This window comes from Anomalospiza imberbis, chromosome 6 (genome assembly GCF_031753505.1).
Source record: "Anomalospiza imberbis isolate Cuckoo-Finch-1a 21T00152 chromosome 6, ASM3175350v1, whole genome shotgun sequence".
NCBI classification, from domain to species: domain Eukaryota; kingdom Metazoa; phylum Chordata; class Aves; order Passeriformes; family Viduidae; genus Anomalospiza; species Anomalospiza imberbis.
This window is the reverse complement of record NC_089686.1, coordinates 41,089,685-41,103,476: the sequence shown is the minus strand read 5'-3', so window position 1 is coordinate 41,103,476 and position 13,792 is coordinate 41,089,685. Positions and strand designations below refer to the sequence as shown.

General features: G+C 40.7%; 1 protein-coding gene across 1 annotated transcript in view; it reads left to right on the top strand.

Moving 5' to 3' along the window:
* HSD17B12 (hydroxysteroid 17-beta dehydrogenase 12) overlaps positions 1–13,792 on the top strand; it is an 82,783-nt gene that overhangs the window by 41,584 nt on the left and 27,407 nt on the right. The window contains exons 4-5 of the mRNA XM_068193732.1: positions 8,101–8,211; positions 12,845–12,909. Of these exons, the coding sequence (XP_068049833.1) occupies positions 8,101–8,211; positions 12,845–12,909 (176 nt within the window). The remainder of the gene's footprint in view (positions 1–8,100; positions 8,212–12,844; positions 12,910–13,792) is intronic.

The window sequence follows — 13,792 nt, the reverse complement described above, 5'->3', positions numbered from 1 at the left end:
ACAGGCCACGTACCACAGGTGGTTTTAAGGATGGAAACCAGGACGTTTATTGGTCAGTGTTAGGGGTTCCACAAAGCAGTAGGTGAGCTGGCAAGCTTTAGGAGATGGTGCTTTTTCACACCTGGCAGGACTGAGTGAGCCTCTTCCAGAAAGAGGGTGCTTGCTGTGAACCTCACTGCCAGTGTGTTTCTATGCAATACTTTTTAATAGTTTGTAATCCAAGAAAGTCCAGGAAAAGGAATGTATGAAGGTTATTTAAATGTGAATTTGGTACTTTGGGCTTCCTTGTCCAAATGTAAACACAGCAGAAGTAGCCTCTTCCTCTCCTCACATACTCTTTATACTGTGCCTGTAGGATCAGGACTGACTCTGGGACTTACTGGTTTCTTGAGTCTTAAAGTTTTGCATATTAGGTAATTGGATCAATGGGCAGGTAATTTCCTTGGTACTTTTGAACAACCAGGAATTGTCTTCCCTGCAAACGTTTGGGGTCACTGTTGCCTCTGCCTGGCAGTAGTTGTGTGTGGGGATACACTGCATTTTCTGTAATACTCAAATGTGAAGCCTGTCTCTGCTAACAACCTATCTAACATAAGCCATTAGGGATGCCAAAACAAGAGCCTCTGGGCCTTTAAACACCTTTTGTTAACATGTAAGCTGCAATCTATTGCTTACCACTTTAAGTGTAAAATAAGCTGAACATCACATGAAAAGATAAGTATTGGATTGTTTTCACATTGGATTGGGTGAAAGTCTGTTTTGAAAATCTAGTTTAAGCCAACTGGTGGAAGCTGTATTGCCAAGAGACTTAAAATTAGGCCTTTTAAGTGTCTCTGCAGGGAACAGTCTCTCTTTGGCACAGGAAAGGACTGTGGTGCAGACAGTGCTGTCTTCCTTCTGCAACTTCATTCTATGAATGTGTATTTTAGTCTTCTGTCACATTTTTAGCAGGTTAAGTTCCATTACATCAAGTCCTTCTTATCTGTCAAAGCTGTAAAAATCCCTGATAGACTTCTTTACTGAGGAAATGGTGATAATCACTTCAAAGTTTTTTCAGGAATATGTTGTGGTGAGGACAAAAATGCTAGTTAGTAGCTCTTCATAGAGAAAGGAAACTCTGTTGATTTATTCTGCACAACAAATTCATTTTAAAAAATCATTGAATATGAGAAATAAACAATTTTCAAATATGTCTAGCTACTGGATAACAGTATGCCTGCTGTAACTCCTTAGGCATGTGCCACTTCCAGTGCTGAGCTGGGTGCTCTTATTTCTTTGAGCAGTAGATAGAGACTAATTAACAATGGATTTTTCCTTACAAGCAATACTTTGGAGAACCCTGAAAACGTATGTTTTTAAGTGCCTGACTTTGGGATACAGCAAACATTTTACTGTGGGTGCTGAATTGGAGGTATAAAAGATAATGCTGAATTAGCCTAGAAACTTGTTTCCCTTTCTAAATTTACTTTAATTCAAGTAGAGTGACTGACTTAAATGTCTTGAAATTGACTTGAGAGTAAGGGTGCTTTTTTTTTTTTTTTGGTTAATCTATGGTAGGACACCTTTCAGTCTCAATAAGTGACACTAAATTCTTCTTACAGTGTATTTTTTCTGGTCTTTCTGAAATTAATTCTGTTGAGCCTAAATCTGAAAAAAAGGTGTTTTGTTTTGTTTTTTTTTTTTTTTTTTTTAATAATTACTGTTCTATTAAGTATATGGCTGAAGAATTTGGACTCCATTTTGCAAAAAGTGATGTGAAATTCATGTTTATGTATATACACATACCAGGTGTACACATTGTCATATGTGATAATGGCATTAAAGGAAAGGAAATGTTACAGGAAGTATGGGAAATAGTCCATATGCCTTTCCTAAAGTGATTAAGTAAATTAAAAATAGCTCTCTTCATGATTAGTAACAACAAATACATCAATAAATATAAAAAACAGTCTTGGTGGGGGGGGTTGAAGATTGTGTTGTGGAAAGAGGAGAGACAGAAGGGGAGTTTGAGATGCTGCCCACTACACAATAGCAACCTTCCCACACTTCACGTTGGGCTTCCCCCCGAAGCAGCTTGGGATTGTGCCCTAACCGGCTCCTAGCGCAGCTTCAGCCGGAGCGGAGATGTCGGGGCTGCGGTGCGGGGAGCTGTTCTGGGAATCACGACTCCTGACACACGGCACGAGGGCTGGGAGCCCCCCGTGCCCGGCACACGGGGGCGAAGGGGTGCGTGGGGAGCGCCGCGGCGTTCGTGAACGCTGCCAGGACTTGAGTGTGCAGCCCCCCTGGCCGTCAGCCTCTGCAGCTGTTTGTCACAGGCTGCTTGGTTTTGTGTTTTTAGTTAGCTTGGTAATTAGAACAAGCTTGATTTAGAAAAGCTTGCAATGCTGAGCATAATATTTGGGTGAATGGCCTTATTGATTGATCCTGCGTCGCTCAGAATGTGTTTCTGACTTGGTTAGCATGTCTTAGAAATTGTAATGTATTTTGATGTAATGGAAGTTAGAGTACAGCAAATGGAGGCAACTATTAATAAAGTGTGTTTTCCCTCTGTTTTCTAGTACTGTATATAGACATTAAAAACTTACACACCCCAATGGCTCAATGGTTTTTGGACTTTGGCTTGGAGAGCTGAAGTCATACGTGAAAGCTTAGAAGTGAGGAACTGACTTTTATATGTGTATATTGAAACTTAAAGTTAACAGAACATTTAAATTAAGGTCCGTCATTATTTTACCTGCTCTACAGTTTTATGTGATTGGATTTTAAAAAATATTCACTCTTTTTAAGGAAGCTGTTTCTATGAAATTTCATGTGCAACTATTGCAGTATGTAAGGAATTGCCTGGAAGTCCTGCATGTGTACTTGAATGAAAGGAATTGGAACCTATTCCTAGGGCTTGACCAAGTGTTCATATGCATGTGCTTAAAAAAAATTATGGAAACATAGCAAGTACTGTTAAATTGTGGGCAGGCATCTTAAGCTATGCAGGAACAGCATAGCCTTCCTTTGCAACAGGTGCAACAGAGCTTCCTTTTAGCAATTTCTTAGGTTATCAGTATTCAGCTTTAGAGTTTCACACCCGTCAAAATATTCAGAAAAAACTAGCTCTTGCTATACCCAGCTGATTTTAACATGCTTCTACATGGTGAATATATCACTGTGTAATAACAGTCTGCTACCACCAGTCTGGAAGTACTTGGTACTTCTGGAAAACAGATTCCATCCATGACACTGTGAGTTACTTCTGCGAACTCTGAAAGTCCCAAATTGGATACATTCCCAAAATGAATGGCTCTCCCTTAAAACCAACCAAATACTTTGTAGAGCTCTCAGCAGCCACTCTGTAATTCTTCATCTCTGTCCTGCATAGAGTACTAAAAAGCAGGAGGTTTTAATGTTTTGCTCTCATCTCTCAGCTTCTTACCCTCTATTGAATGTTTACAAACTGTTTCTGGAGACTGGGTGCTGGATTAGGATGAGTTTTACTACTGCAGTGATATTGGAAAGATGGTATCTTTATTTGTGGATGTAGTTGATTCTCCTTACCTAAACAAATTTGTCCTCTCCTGTATGATGAAAAATGGAGAGCTAATTTTCTACTGCTTAGAATCTCTGACTGTCCTGAAGCTAAAGACCAAGTGAGACTTTTTATGTTTCTGCAAGCAGTTGTGTTATACCATATCACTGTGATGACAATATTTATATGTGGCTTTGAATGTAAAGTGGTGAGATGCTTCAGTTCTAGCAAGAGTTTTTAATGTCCTTTCCCTGATCTTGGACGAGCCGTCTCCACTACCTGCTTACAGTGTGGGCCCTGTATCTCGTACCTCTCTGGTGCAAAGTTGACTGCATTTGCCTCAATGTTCTCTGTGCAAACTCAAGCTGTTCCAGCAAACTGCTTTGAAATAGGTGGTTCAAGAACTAATGTTATTTTATTAGGGATTAAGTTCTTGTCGTTTTCCTGTGTCCCAGCAAGACTTCGTGTGACAGACACCCTCACACTGCTTCTCTTGGGTAAACTGAGCTGCTTCTCCTGACCACCAAACTGGTGTCTATTTGCTGTTGCATTGAAGTACACAGGCTTGCTCCTCTTGGGAAACCTTCTTTCAAGTCCAGTTTATCTGTGTCTGAAAATTTCCTTAGCATTTTCTTAGCCAAGAACCAAGATTTCAGTTTAGGAGGGCTGCTGATTTGAATTATTTGCAAGCTTAAAAATATTTAAAAACAAATTAAAAAAAAATTGAAAATGCTTGCCTCCTAACCATTTTACATTTCTTTGTTATTATTTAGAGTGTAGCTCACTCTAGTTTCTACAGTGCTTTCTGCGTTATTTTTTTTTTTTTTTAGTTACAGTGTGATCCTTTTTTCCTGGTGTTCTAGGTAATGTGGTGTTATTTTGCAAGTGAATCTTTTTACTAGACAAGGTGTGCCCTATTTTGCTTGATAGTTGAGATTAGTGTTTTCCTTGCATAGCAAGACTGGATACATTTCCTGTAAGTCAGACATATCTGGCCTTTGAAATTAATTAAGCTTTTGCTTCACGTACTTATGTTGTAACAGACGATCTTAGATGAGAAATTGGGCAAGTGTTGTCCTGTTGGCTGTTCCTCAGGATAGTTGTAAGGGTTTTTTATGCTTATTTTGAATAAGTAACACGTTAGCCAAGTTTCAGACACTATTTGGAGTCCTTTTCTGAGGATACTGAAGGTAGTGTGTCCTTCAAGGGATAGTATGTGAAAGTGTTTGTACTTCTGATGGTGTGAAGAACGTAGTTAAATAGTGTATTTGTTTCCAGACTGTCTCATCCTGTATTGTGCAGAAATGCACAATGGGAACATGCCTCAGAAAGTCAGTAGTTCTTTTACCACTGCAAATATAGGCACTTTTTTCAGTTATGTTCCACTTTCAGTGTGTATCTTATATACTGCTTTTGTTTACATGACCACTGTATCAGACTGTGTGTGCCTCTCCTCTGGAGTCTGTGTTCTTGGGTTGCTCTCTGGATCTTGGGAAGAATACATCCCAGTATCTTCTGCAAAAGTTCACTTCATCTTTTTGTCTTGTGCAGTGTTTATACCAGCCTGCTCTATCACTATTGGGAGTGTTGGTTCATTCAGCCTTTCCACAGCTGTGAAAATTTGTTCATGGTCAACAACTTACTTCTCAAATGATGCTGTGATTGCAGAGGATCATGTCTGCTTTTATTGGTTTACCAAGATACTGTTGAGCACAGTTGGTATCTTGCTAAATTATCAGATGTCTTGGCTAAGGTAATACAGACCCTGTAAATTAGCTGGATATGTGAATGTTTAGGTTAAAACTTATTTGTAGTGTCAATACTGGTCTCACCTGAATTTGTTAGTAAATGAGATGATTAGGACACCAGTGTGTCAGAACTGAGAATTGTGAAGGAGATCTACTGAATTTCCTTTCCCATCCTATGGGTAGGTGATGACTGCTGCACAACTGTTGACAACGTGGTGCTGTAATATTTCGTCTCCTGCTAAGGAGTATTTGAAATACCAGTTCCAAAGACAAAACATCAGATCCACTTTTTAAAATACTATCAGGAATGTTGGACATGCTGGCAGGTAATAGCTCTTTCAGGTCCTCTAGCTGTGGCTGCAAAAACTGGCTTATACCCTCCCTCCTTTCACTCCCTGTGGCTCTCAAGTATCTCCTGGTCCTCAAGCTGAAAGCTCCATTAAGGAGTTTCAGATTTTCTCTTGGACAGCAGTAGCCAAGACATTCCTAGATACCCTGGATAAGGACATAGCATATTTGTTTCTTTCTCTGTTACTCTACATTTCAGTGTCTTTTTGGCAGATAAAATAGGAATGTGCTCTACTCTCTCTTCTAGCCCATCTGTTTGAGAACATCTTAATCCTTAAGATCAAGGAAATTCCCTTTTCCATTTTTTCATGTGGAGCAGAGTACACCTGCTCTTCTCTGCACCTCATGCTCTGACTACTAGACCAAGTTTACACAGAAGTGACTTAATGCTATTTGCATTGTCATTTGGTTTTTCAGGTTTATCTCGTAGCATTTTTTCTGAGGTAGGGGATCCTCCCAGCTATTGCAGCTTCTGGGACAGGGCAGAGGGTATGCAAAAGTTACAGGATACCTGAAAGCTGTTGTGAAATGGGGAGGGAAGATTTGGTCAGCTGGTGGTATCTGCTGGGGCAAGACAGCCTTGCATGTTTGCATGAGCAACTGCACAAAGACCTTGTCCTCTGGCTATACTCGTGGGCAGCCTTCTACTTCTCATGTTTTTGTACATGGTACTGGGCACTCTTTGCCCACAAAGGGTGCTGCAGCTTTTTATAGGAGAATTGCTTAACTACCCTAAGTGTAGTTGCTAATTTTCTAAAGGCTCAAAGAAGGGTCTTATATGAATAGTAGTGTGAACACTTATTATTTTTGTTTTCTATATATAGTATTATGTATAGTAATACGTATATAATTTGTAGCGTACTCAGATTTGTCTTTACCTTGTCTTCTCAGTGTCTCTGTAGTGATTTCAGAAAGCTTTGAAAATGGATTGGTAACAATCCTAACTAAGAGTGTTTAGTATGAAAAGGACAGTACCAATTGAGCAAGTTTGTGGGAATGGTGTTTAGGTCAAATAAACACCTTGCATTTCACAAAGCATCTGAATGTCAGTGACAACAGCTGCAGATCCCACAAAACAGTTAAAAATGTCACATGTGTAAAGTGTGTGACTTGGGCTTTGCCTATCCAGTCCATTTGCACGTATGAGATGAGCCTCTAATGTTTCCCTTAAGTCTGTGTCCTGTAGAAAACCAAATGTGTGTGCTAAACATTAGAACAGCTGTGTTCAAAAATAGACTATTTCTATGCCCCCCCCTCCGGTGTTGAACTTGATTTTCTTCTGACGCGATCACAAGACCGCTGCTGCAGTAGGGGCTTAATGCTATTTACGTCGTCATTTGACATAGCAACATCTCTCAGGGGATTTTTAAACAATGCAGCTGTTCAGGAGAGATGAAGAGGTTGAGGATGGGAAAAGGAGCAGAAATAATTTCATCTGCCATTAGGGATATTGGCGGGGGGAGGGGAGGCAGCAAGCAAACCACTGAGTTCAGTAGATTCATGATTCTGCATGAATGGATGGCAGGATCATGGGAGTCACAGCTTTCCCTTGAATGGGAAGGAGCATCATGGGAATCTGGCTGCTTCTAATCTTTTTTGTGAATGATCCTTTTCCTTTAACTGGTTTTTATGAATGGCTCTGGGGGCAAAGTGCTACAAAATCCTTCTCGAGCTGTATACAGGTCCCTTAAGGAATGCTAGGGTGGGAGTCGGGTGCAGCAGAACAGAGATGCTGCGATGTTAAGCTACTGTTCTGTTCTTTTGAAGACCGAGAGGACATTGTACTGCTTTTGATTCAATATAATTTTGCTTGATGAAAGCAGAGTTGCTTTTTATATGAAGTGTTTTTGCTACGTTCCTTCTTGTTTTTCAAAATGTAGTTGCCTACATGTATTTTTCCTGTTCTAGTAAGGTTGGAGATGACAGCATATCAGAAGGGCTTTGGAATGATCAAATTTGAAGTTCTGCTCTTCTTGTTCACCCACACATTCCCTTTTTGGTACACGTTCAAAAAACTAAAGATTCAAAAAGTTTTATGAGACCAGAAGTAAGAATGGAAATGGAGGGCAATACAGAATTGTTTTGCTTGGTCTAAAGCAATTAATTTGCCATTTGGCTTAAGTTGAAAAAAAATGTTCTTGTCAGGCTGTACGTGAACACTGTTGTGTACATGTGCTTCCAGATTTCTCCATTTTTGCTGTTCTATGCAAAAGTGCATCATTTGCTGTCTTGCCACCATTCTTATCCCTTACAAATAAAATGTGCAGAATCATTTGAGAATTTGTGTTCTCATCAGAAGTAGCTTAATGTCATGAACTTCTGTGCAGGTAATGTTAAAATTCAAGGATTCCTTTTGCAGAGGTGGAAATGTGTAATGCTAGCTACTTAAAATGTTTTGTGAAACCTAATAACTGGTACAGTCTTAATATCCGAATGGTAAACTATTCCAAAATTAAACTTTTCAAAACTGGTTTTTTTTTCTAGGGGAGAAGTACAAAGTGGAAACAAAAGTCATTGTGGCAGACTTTGGAGACAGAGAAGATATTTACAATGGAATCAAAGCAGGATTGGAAGGCCTGGAGATTGGTGTTTTAGGTTTGTCTCTGATCTTTTTAAATCTTTCATTGTGGTGTTTTGTCTTGACATGCCTACTAACTTCTCATATTGAAGTTTATTGAAACTAATTCACAAAAGCTATTATTTGTCTGACTAGGGCTATGTTGCTGCATGCTTGAGATGTCTTCTAGCTTGCTGTTGATACACTACATGAGGCAGTGCTTGCGTGTGTGTACTTTCTAGGAATTTATGATGTTTATTGAGTGTGTTCATTGTGTTATTCTGTGATTGTTAGAGGCCTGTGACTGCAGCTCGTGACTGCACACACCATGACGTGAACACTTGGGGTTGTTGAGCCTGCAAAGGTGTCTCTCTGGGGAGACCTTGTTGTGGTTGTTCATTACTTAAAGGAAGCTTGTAAGAAAGATGGGAACACTTTTTAACAGGGCTTGTGTAAGAGGCACGTTGCAAGGAGCAATGGCTTTAAACTAAAAGAGTGTAGGTTTAGATTAGGTATAAAGAAGAAAAGATGTTGAAACATTGGAGCAGTTTGCCCAGAGAGGCGGAGGATGCCCCCATCTCTGAGAACATTCAAGGCCAGGCTGGATGAGGCTCTGAGCAACCTGACCTCGCTGAAGATGTCATGGGGGTTGGACTAAATGGCCTTTAAATGTCCCTTTCAACCCAAACTATTCTATGATTCTGTGACCTAATGCCATCTTAGATCCTAAGCAAGCTTCACATACTTAGCTTAGGAGATACTCAATTTAGGAGTACAGCCTTGTGGGAGAACCGTGAACTTTTAATTACAGAGCTGTTGAAATTCAGTCATTACAATAGAACATCAAGTAACCGTCTCCTGCTTCAAAAGTCTTAAGCCTCTTCTGGCCACGTTGGTAAGCTGTGTTTCCTTTGCTGATAGGAGCACAATATGTGTGAGTACGGTTTGCTGCATCACAGGAGTGTAGGTAGTGTGGGAGTCCTAGAAAAGACAAGGTGATCCCTCCAGTTACTTTGTCAAATGTAGAACTGAGGTGATTTCATATAGGTGTTTTATCACAAGCTAAGAAGAGTATCAACATACCAGCAGTTTACCTGAATCTTTTTTGAACAGTAGGGTAAAGGCAATTGCTTATTGGTTTTCTGGGTTTTTTTTCCCCTTGGAAACACGTATGTCTGTGCATATCCATATCCTATGGCTAGTCACTATAGAGATGAGAACCTGTGATGGTTAAACACATGAAAAAAGTCATGTGGCTCAGACATCTACTAGTACCTGTCATCTGATAAAGCGCTCGTCACTACAGAACTCGTTTTAGTAACCCGAAGTGCAGTAATTGGAGCTGCAACTGTGGGGTATTTTAGGTGTATTTCAAAACAAATTTGTTATATACTTGATAATATACTGTATGAACTTTGTTGCTAATAGATGGATCTTCTTGTACAATGTTTGAAAAGAACGCTTAAGAAAATAGTGTATATAAAAATGTAATTAAAAAATAACACTAAAGGATAAACCCCAGAATGCTCCCTTTTACTTTTAGCAGACTTGAGTACATACAAGTCATGGCATCCAGTATTTAATTGCTATAAAAATTAAAAGCCATTGAAGTAACTTCAATTCCCCAGGATGTGTTTTGTGTAAAGAGTAGTTGTGACACAGCTGTGAATGCCTTGTTTCTTGTTTCTGAAGGAAATAAGTTCCAAAGAAACTTTGAAGAGTAAAATTAATGTACATTCTAATCTGTCCTGTCAAAATCCACTCAGGGAGTGTAAGGCTTGCAAGCTGCCTGTTACGTAGCAATTGCTGCAGAATGGTAGATTGTTTAAAAGTCTCAAAATACCAGCAAACCTTTTACTGTGCAAGGTACATATCCACACTGGAAGGGTTTTTATTATTTCTTAGGCTGTGATTAGGTTATGGTGATTTACAAAATAATGAAATAATGAAAATCTGACTTTTTATAGCCTTGCACAAACTGGGCACTAAAGCGGTGTGTGTGCCTGAAATTTTGTGTAAGCTCATTACAGGAAAACAAAGCATGTTCCTTAAACAGAGCCTACTTCTTGCTTTTATTTGCTCTAGCACCTTGGCTAAAACATGGTAAAAATTGCAATTAAATGCTCTAGAGTTGTGTATTCTCTAGCTGAGTTCCTCTGCTTTTTTTTCTTGCAGCCATTGTCAGTGTAGGTTTACAAGAACCTCTCTTCTAACTAGTCCCTTGCAGTTTTAGTAGCTCTTGTTCCCCAGATCACCAGATTACATGATACGTGGGTACTTTCTTTCCCCCAGATATAGCTGTATTAATAGCAACCATTTGCCAATGTAATTTTTCCACACAGATGATGGCTACTCCTGTAGGATAGTATTTTAATGCTTTTATGGTAATTAATCTCATGCTTTAATACCTTATATTTTAAATTCTGTAATAGTTGTTGGAATCCTGAATGTAGCTTTTGAGCTGTGTTTTCCATGTTACTGTGAGGGAAAACATGGATTTAAATGAGAACAGCCATAAGGGTTGTGTTCTCAGGTTCCAGCATATTTTCTTCTTTCGGGTCCCATCTGGAACAGGAGGTATGAGAAGCATTGGTAGCACAGCACAGTTGCCAGTGATCAGTGCTGATTATTTTTTAACCTTATACTTGGAGACATAGGAGTCTCCACACGTACTGCTCAAGAATGAGCTTCTAATTATGGAGTCGCACAGAGTCTAACTAAAGTACTTACAGATTGAAATCCTTGTAAACTTCTTATTTGGAAGCTTCTTCTCACCCACGTAGGAAGGCTAAAAGAGTTTGCATAATGTTTTGCTGTGTGTTCAAAACAGCGTCTGTCAGTGACTTCGAACATGTGCTAGCTACAGCAATATGTTAAACAAGTAGAGGTGGGAAATCTTCCTTTTGCCGTTCTTAAATAGCTCTGATTCTTGAAAGGAGTTTATACTGGACAGTATCTTACCCTGTTGCTGTCCTGTTTTTCCTAGTTAAAATATGGTGGTACAACCCAAAACCTGATTTTTTAATGGTCTGTTACAAACTTGCAGCAGAGATGATTGCAGAAAGTGGGACCCAGTCTGCAGTAAGGGGTGTGAATTCCATGTGACTGTCTCTGTAGCATGAATCATATAAGCATTCTAAATTTGGACAGAATTACCAAGGTTAGTCCCATAACCCTGCCACAATTCATAGCCAAAATCCTTTCCAGAGAGATGGAACGAAAAATAGTTTATTTTTGGATGAAAAGAAGAAAAAAAAATTGGTTCATTTGGCAGTAGCCAGACTGGATCTTCTTCCTTTTAAAAACTTTTCACTCTTTCTAAGTATAGCAAATGTCTGCTGGGAATTTGCCAACTCCCTGTTCCCCTCAACTCCTCACCTCAATTTTTAAAGGTTATCTAAAAGTTAAAAATTTGAAATACACAGCATGACTAATAAACTTCCATTTATGCTCTAAGATCTGGACTAAAAGAGCTTGAGGGAATTCCGAATGATGTTGGCGCATTTTGCCAGAATCTCTTCCTCCTGTTTCTTGCACATGCTGCATCTCTGTTGCTACTTAAATTATCTTTCAGGCTGGGTCTTAAAACGATAGCTTTTGGCACAGATGGAGGGGCTATTTTATTTTATTTTTTGAAAAAGGCATCAGTGCCTTTTGACGATGTTTCTTGTCCCCGTGCAGACTCCCGCCTGGAGGTGCACAGTGCTGCTGAGCACACATAGCACTTTGGGATTCTCTGGGGTGCAAGACACTATATAAATGTAAAATGTTGCCACAGCAACCGCATGTCACGGGATTCACTTGCGTAAGATGAACAACAGATACTTAGGAAGCGGAGATCCCTTTTGGTTGCTGCTTTTTGTCTCCATATCAATGTGCTCTGTGGAGTTCGAGGCTGCAGAGCAGCTCTGCTTTCGAACAGAATTAGAAGTTTTCTCCTGTTGGGGCTGGGATTTAGAGAATGGGTATGGGTTTCACGTCCGGGAATAAAACCGTGCCAGTGGAAAGTATGGAAACAAAGCAAATCTAGGCGGTTCCAGTAATGCGATGCAGGTGTGGGGGTGACGGGGCGAAGGCTTTCCCGCGGGGAATCTCCGAGCAAGGAGGCCGGGCAGCGGCGCGGGGTCCCCGGCGGCGGCGGCTCCCCCCCCGCGGGGCGCGGCGGCGCTCGGCGCGGGGCGTGCGGGCCGCGGCCGCGCCGGCCTCTGCTGCCACCTGCCGGCCGCGGCGCGCAGCGCGCCCGCCGCTCCCCGCTCCCCGCGCGGGGAGTGCGGCTCGGCTCCCCGAGCACTCGCTGTGTTGATTTTCGGAAAAACGGTGCGGAACGGCTTCGCCTGCTGTCCCGCCAGGCGGCTGCTCTCTGGCTCGACACCCCGCACACACCCCCGTTGGTGGCCCAGGCAGAGTCGTGCCCCCCGCGGTGTGGGGCGTGGGTGCGAGGTGCTAAATACGGCAGCTTGTAAACAATGGAGAATTAACGCTTGCATGTTAAAACGGCCCGTCCGTGTGCTCCCGCCTCCCACCGCGTGTGCGACGGGGTACTTACACTTCAGGAAACTTGGCCGAAGCGGTTAGAATGTCCTAAATGCAACATTTTAAGCATTTAATTGCTTGAAAATTGCCATTAATCAGGGGGCATCCAAGTGATCTCATTCATCCTTTTTTTTTCAGTCAACAATGTGGGAATGTCCTATGCTTATCCTGAATATTTTATTGACCTTCCAGAGCTGGAGAAGGTAAGTGCTTTTGTGGTACCGTCTAGTGTTCTACTGTGCTTAGCAGGTATTACAGAAGTATTTAAGTTTGGTTAAGGAACCCACATAAAGAGGTTTTCTGATTAGAATTAAGTATTCAAAAGCTTGGAGATTTCCATAAGCAGCCATAACACAATGCTGATGATGGCAGTCTCACTTTTTGATGGTGTTCTTTACTTACTCTGCCCTGCTGCTTCTGCTCCTGTCCCTGGTCTCATCTGGCTGTTATTTATGAGCTGCTTTAGCTTGTGCCGGGGCGCTTCTTATGTGACTGAAGTGGGGAGCAAGCAATTTCATGGATGAAAGCTGCATAGTCCATAACACTTACAAAACTTAATATGACCATTTTAGACCGTTCATAATGTAGGGGCAATCTTGGTTGTACTGGATACATCAAAAACTGATTATGAACAATTTCACTGGTGCATGATTTTCTTTCTGAAACCCCTGTAGCTCGCCGAGTCCACTGTGGTTTTGTGTTTTCTGCTTAAGTGTTGCTAAATATATCTGGTGTTTGGTTCACCTTCAAATAAGCTTCATAATGTTTAGCAAAACCAAAAAAAAAAAATCCTAGTTTTTAACCTGCTGAGTAAACTTAAACTTAAAGTCACTAAAATAGTGAAGAGTAAAACATAGTAGTTAATTTCAAAACGTGTAAAAGTTAAGAATTTATTCAAGTTCATAAGTATTGCAAATAGTGTTAGGAAATAGAATGTCAGCGTGATACACTTCTGTGGTTCTGTATTAATGCAAGTCCCTAATCAAAGATGAAACCTGACCAACAGCAATTCACAGGCTTTGCTTTGAAAGCCTACCACTGTTCCTGATACTTAAGCATGTAGGCAAGGAGAAAAGGCAGAAAATT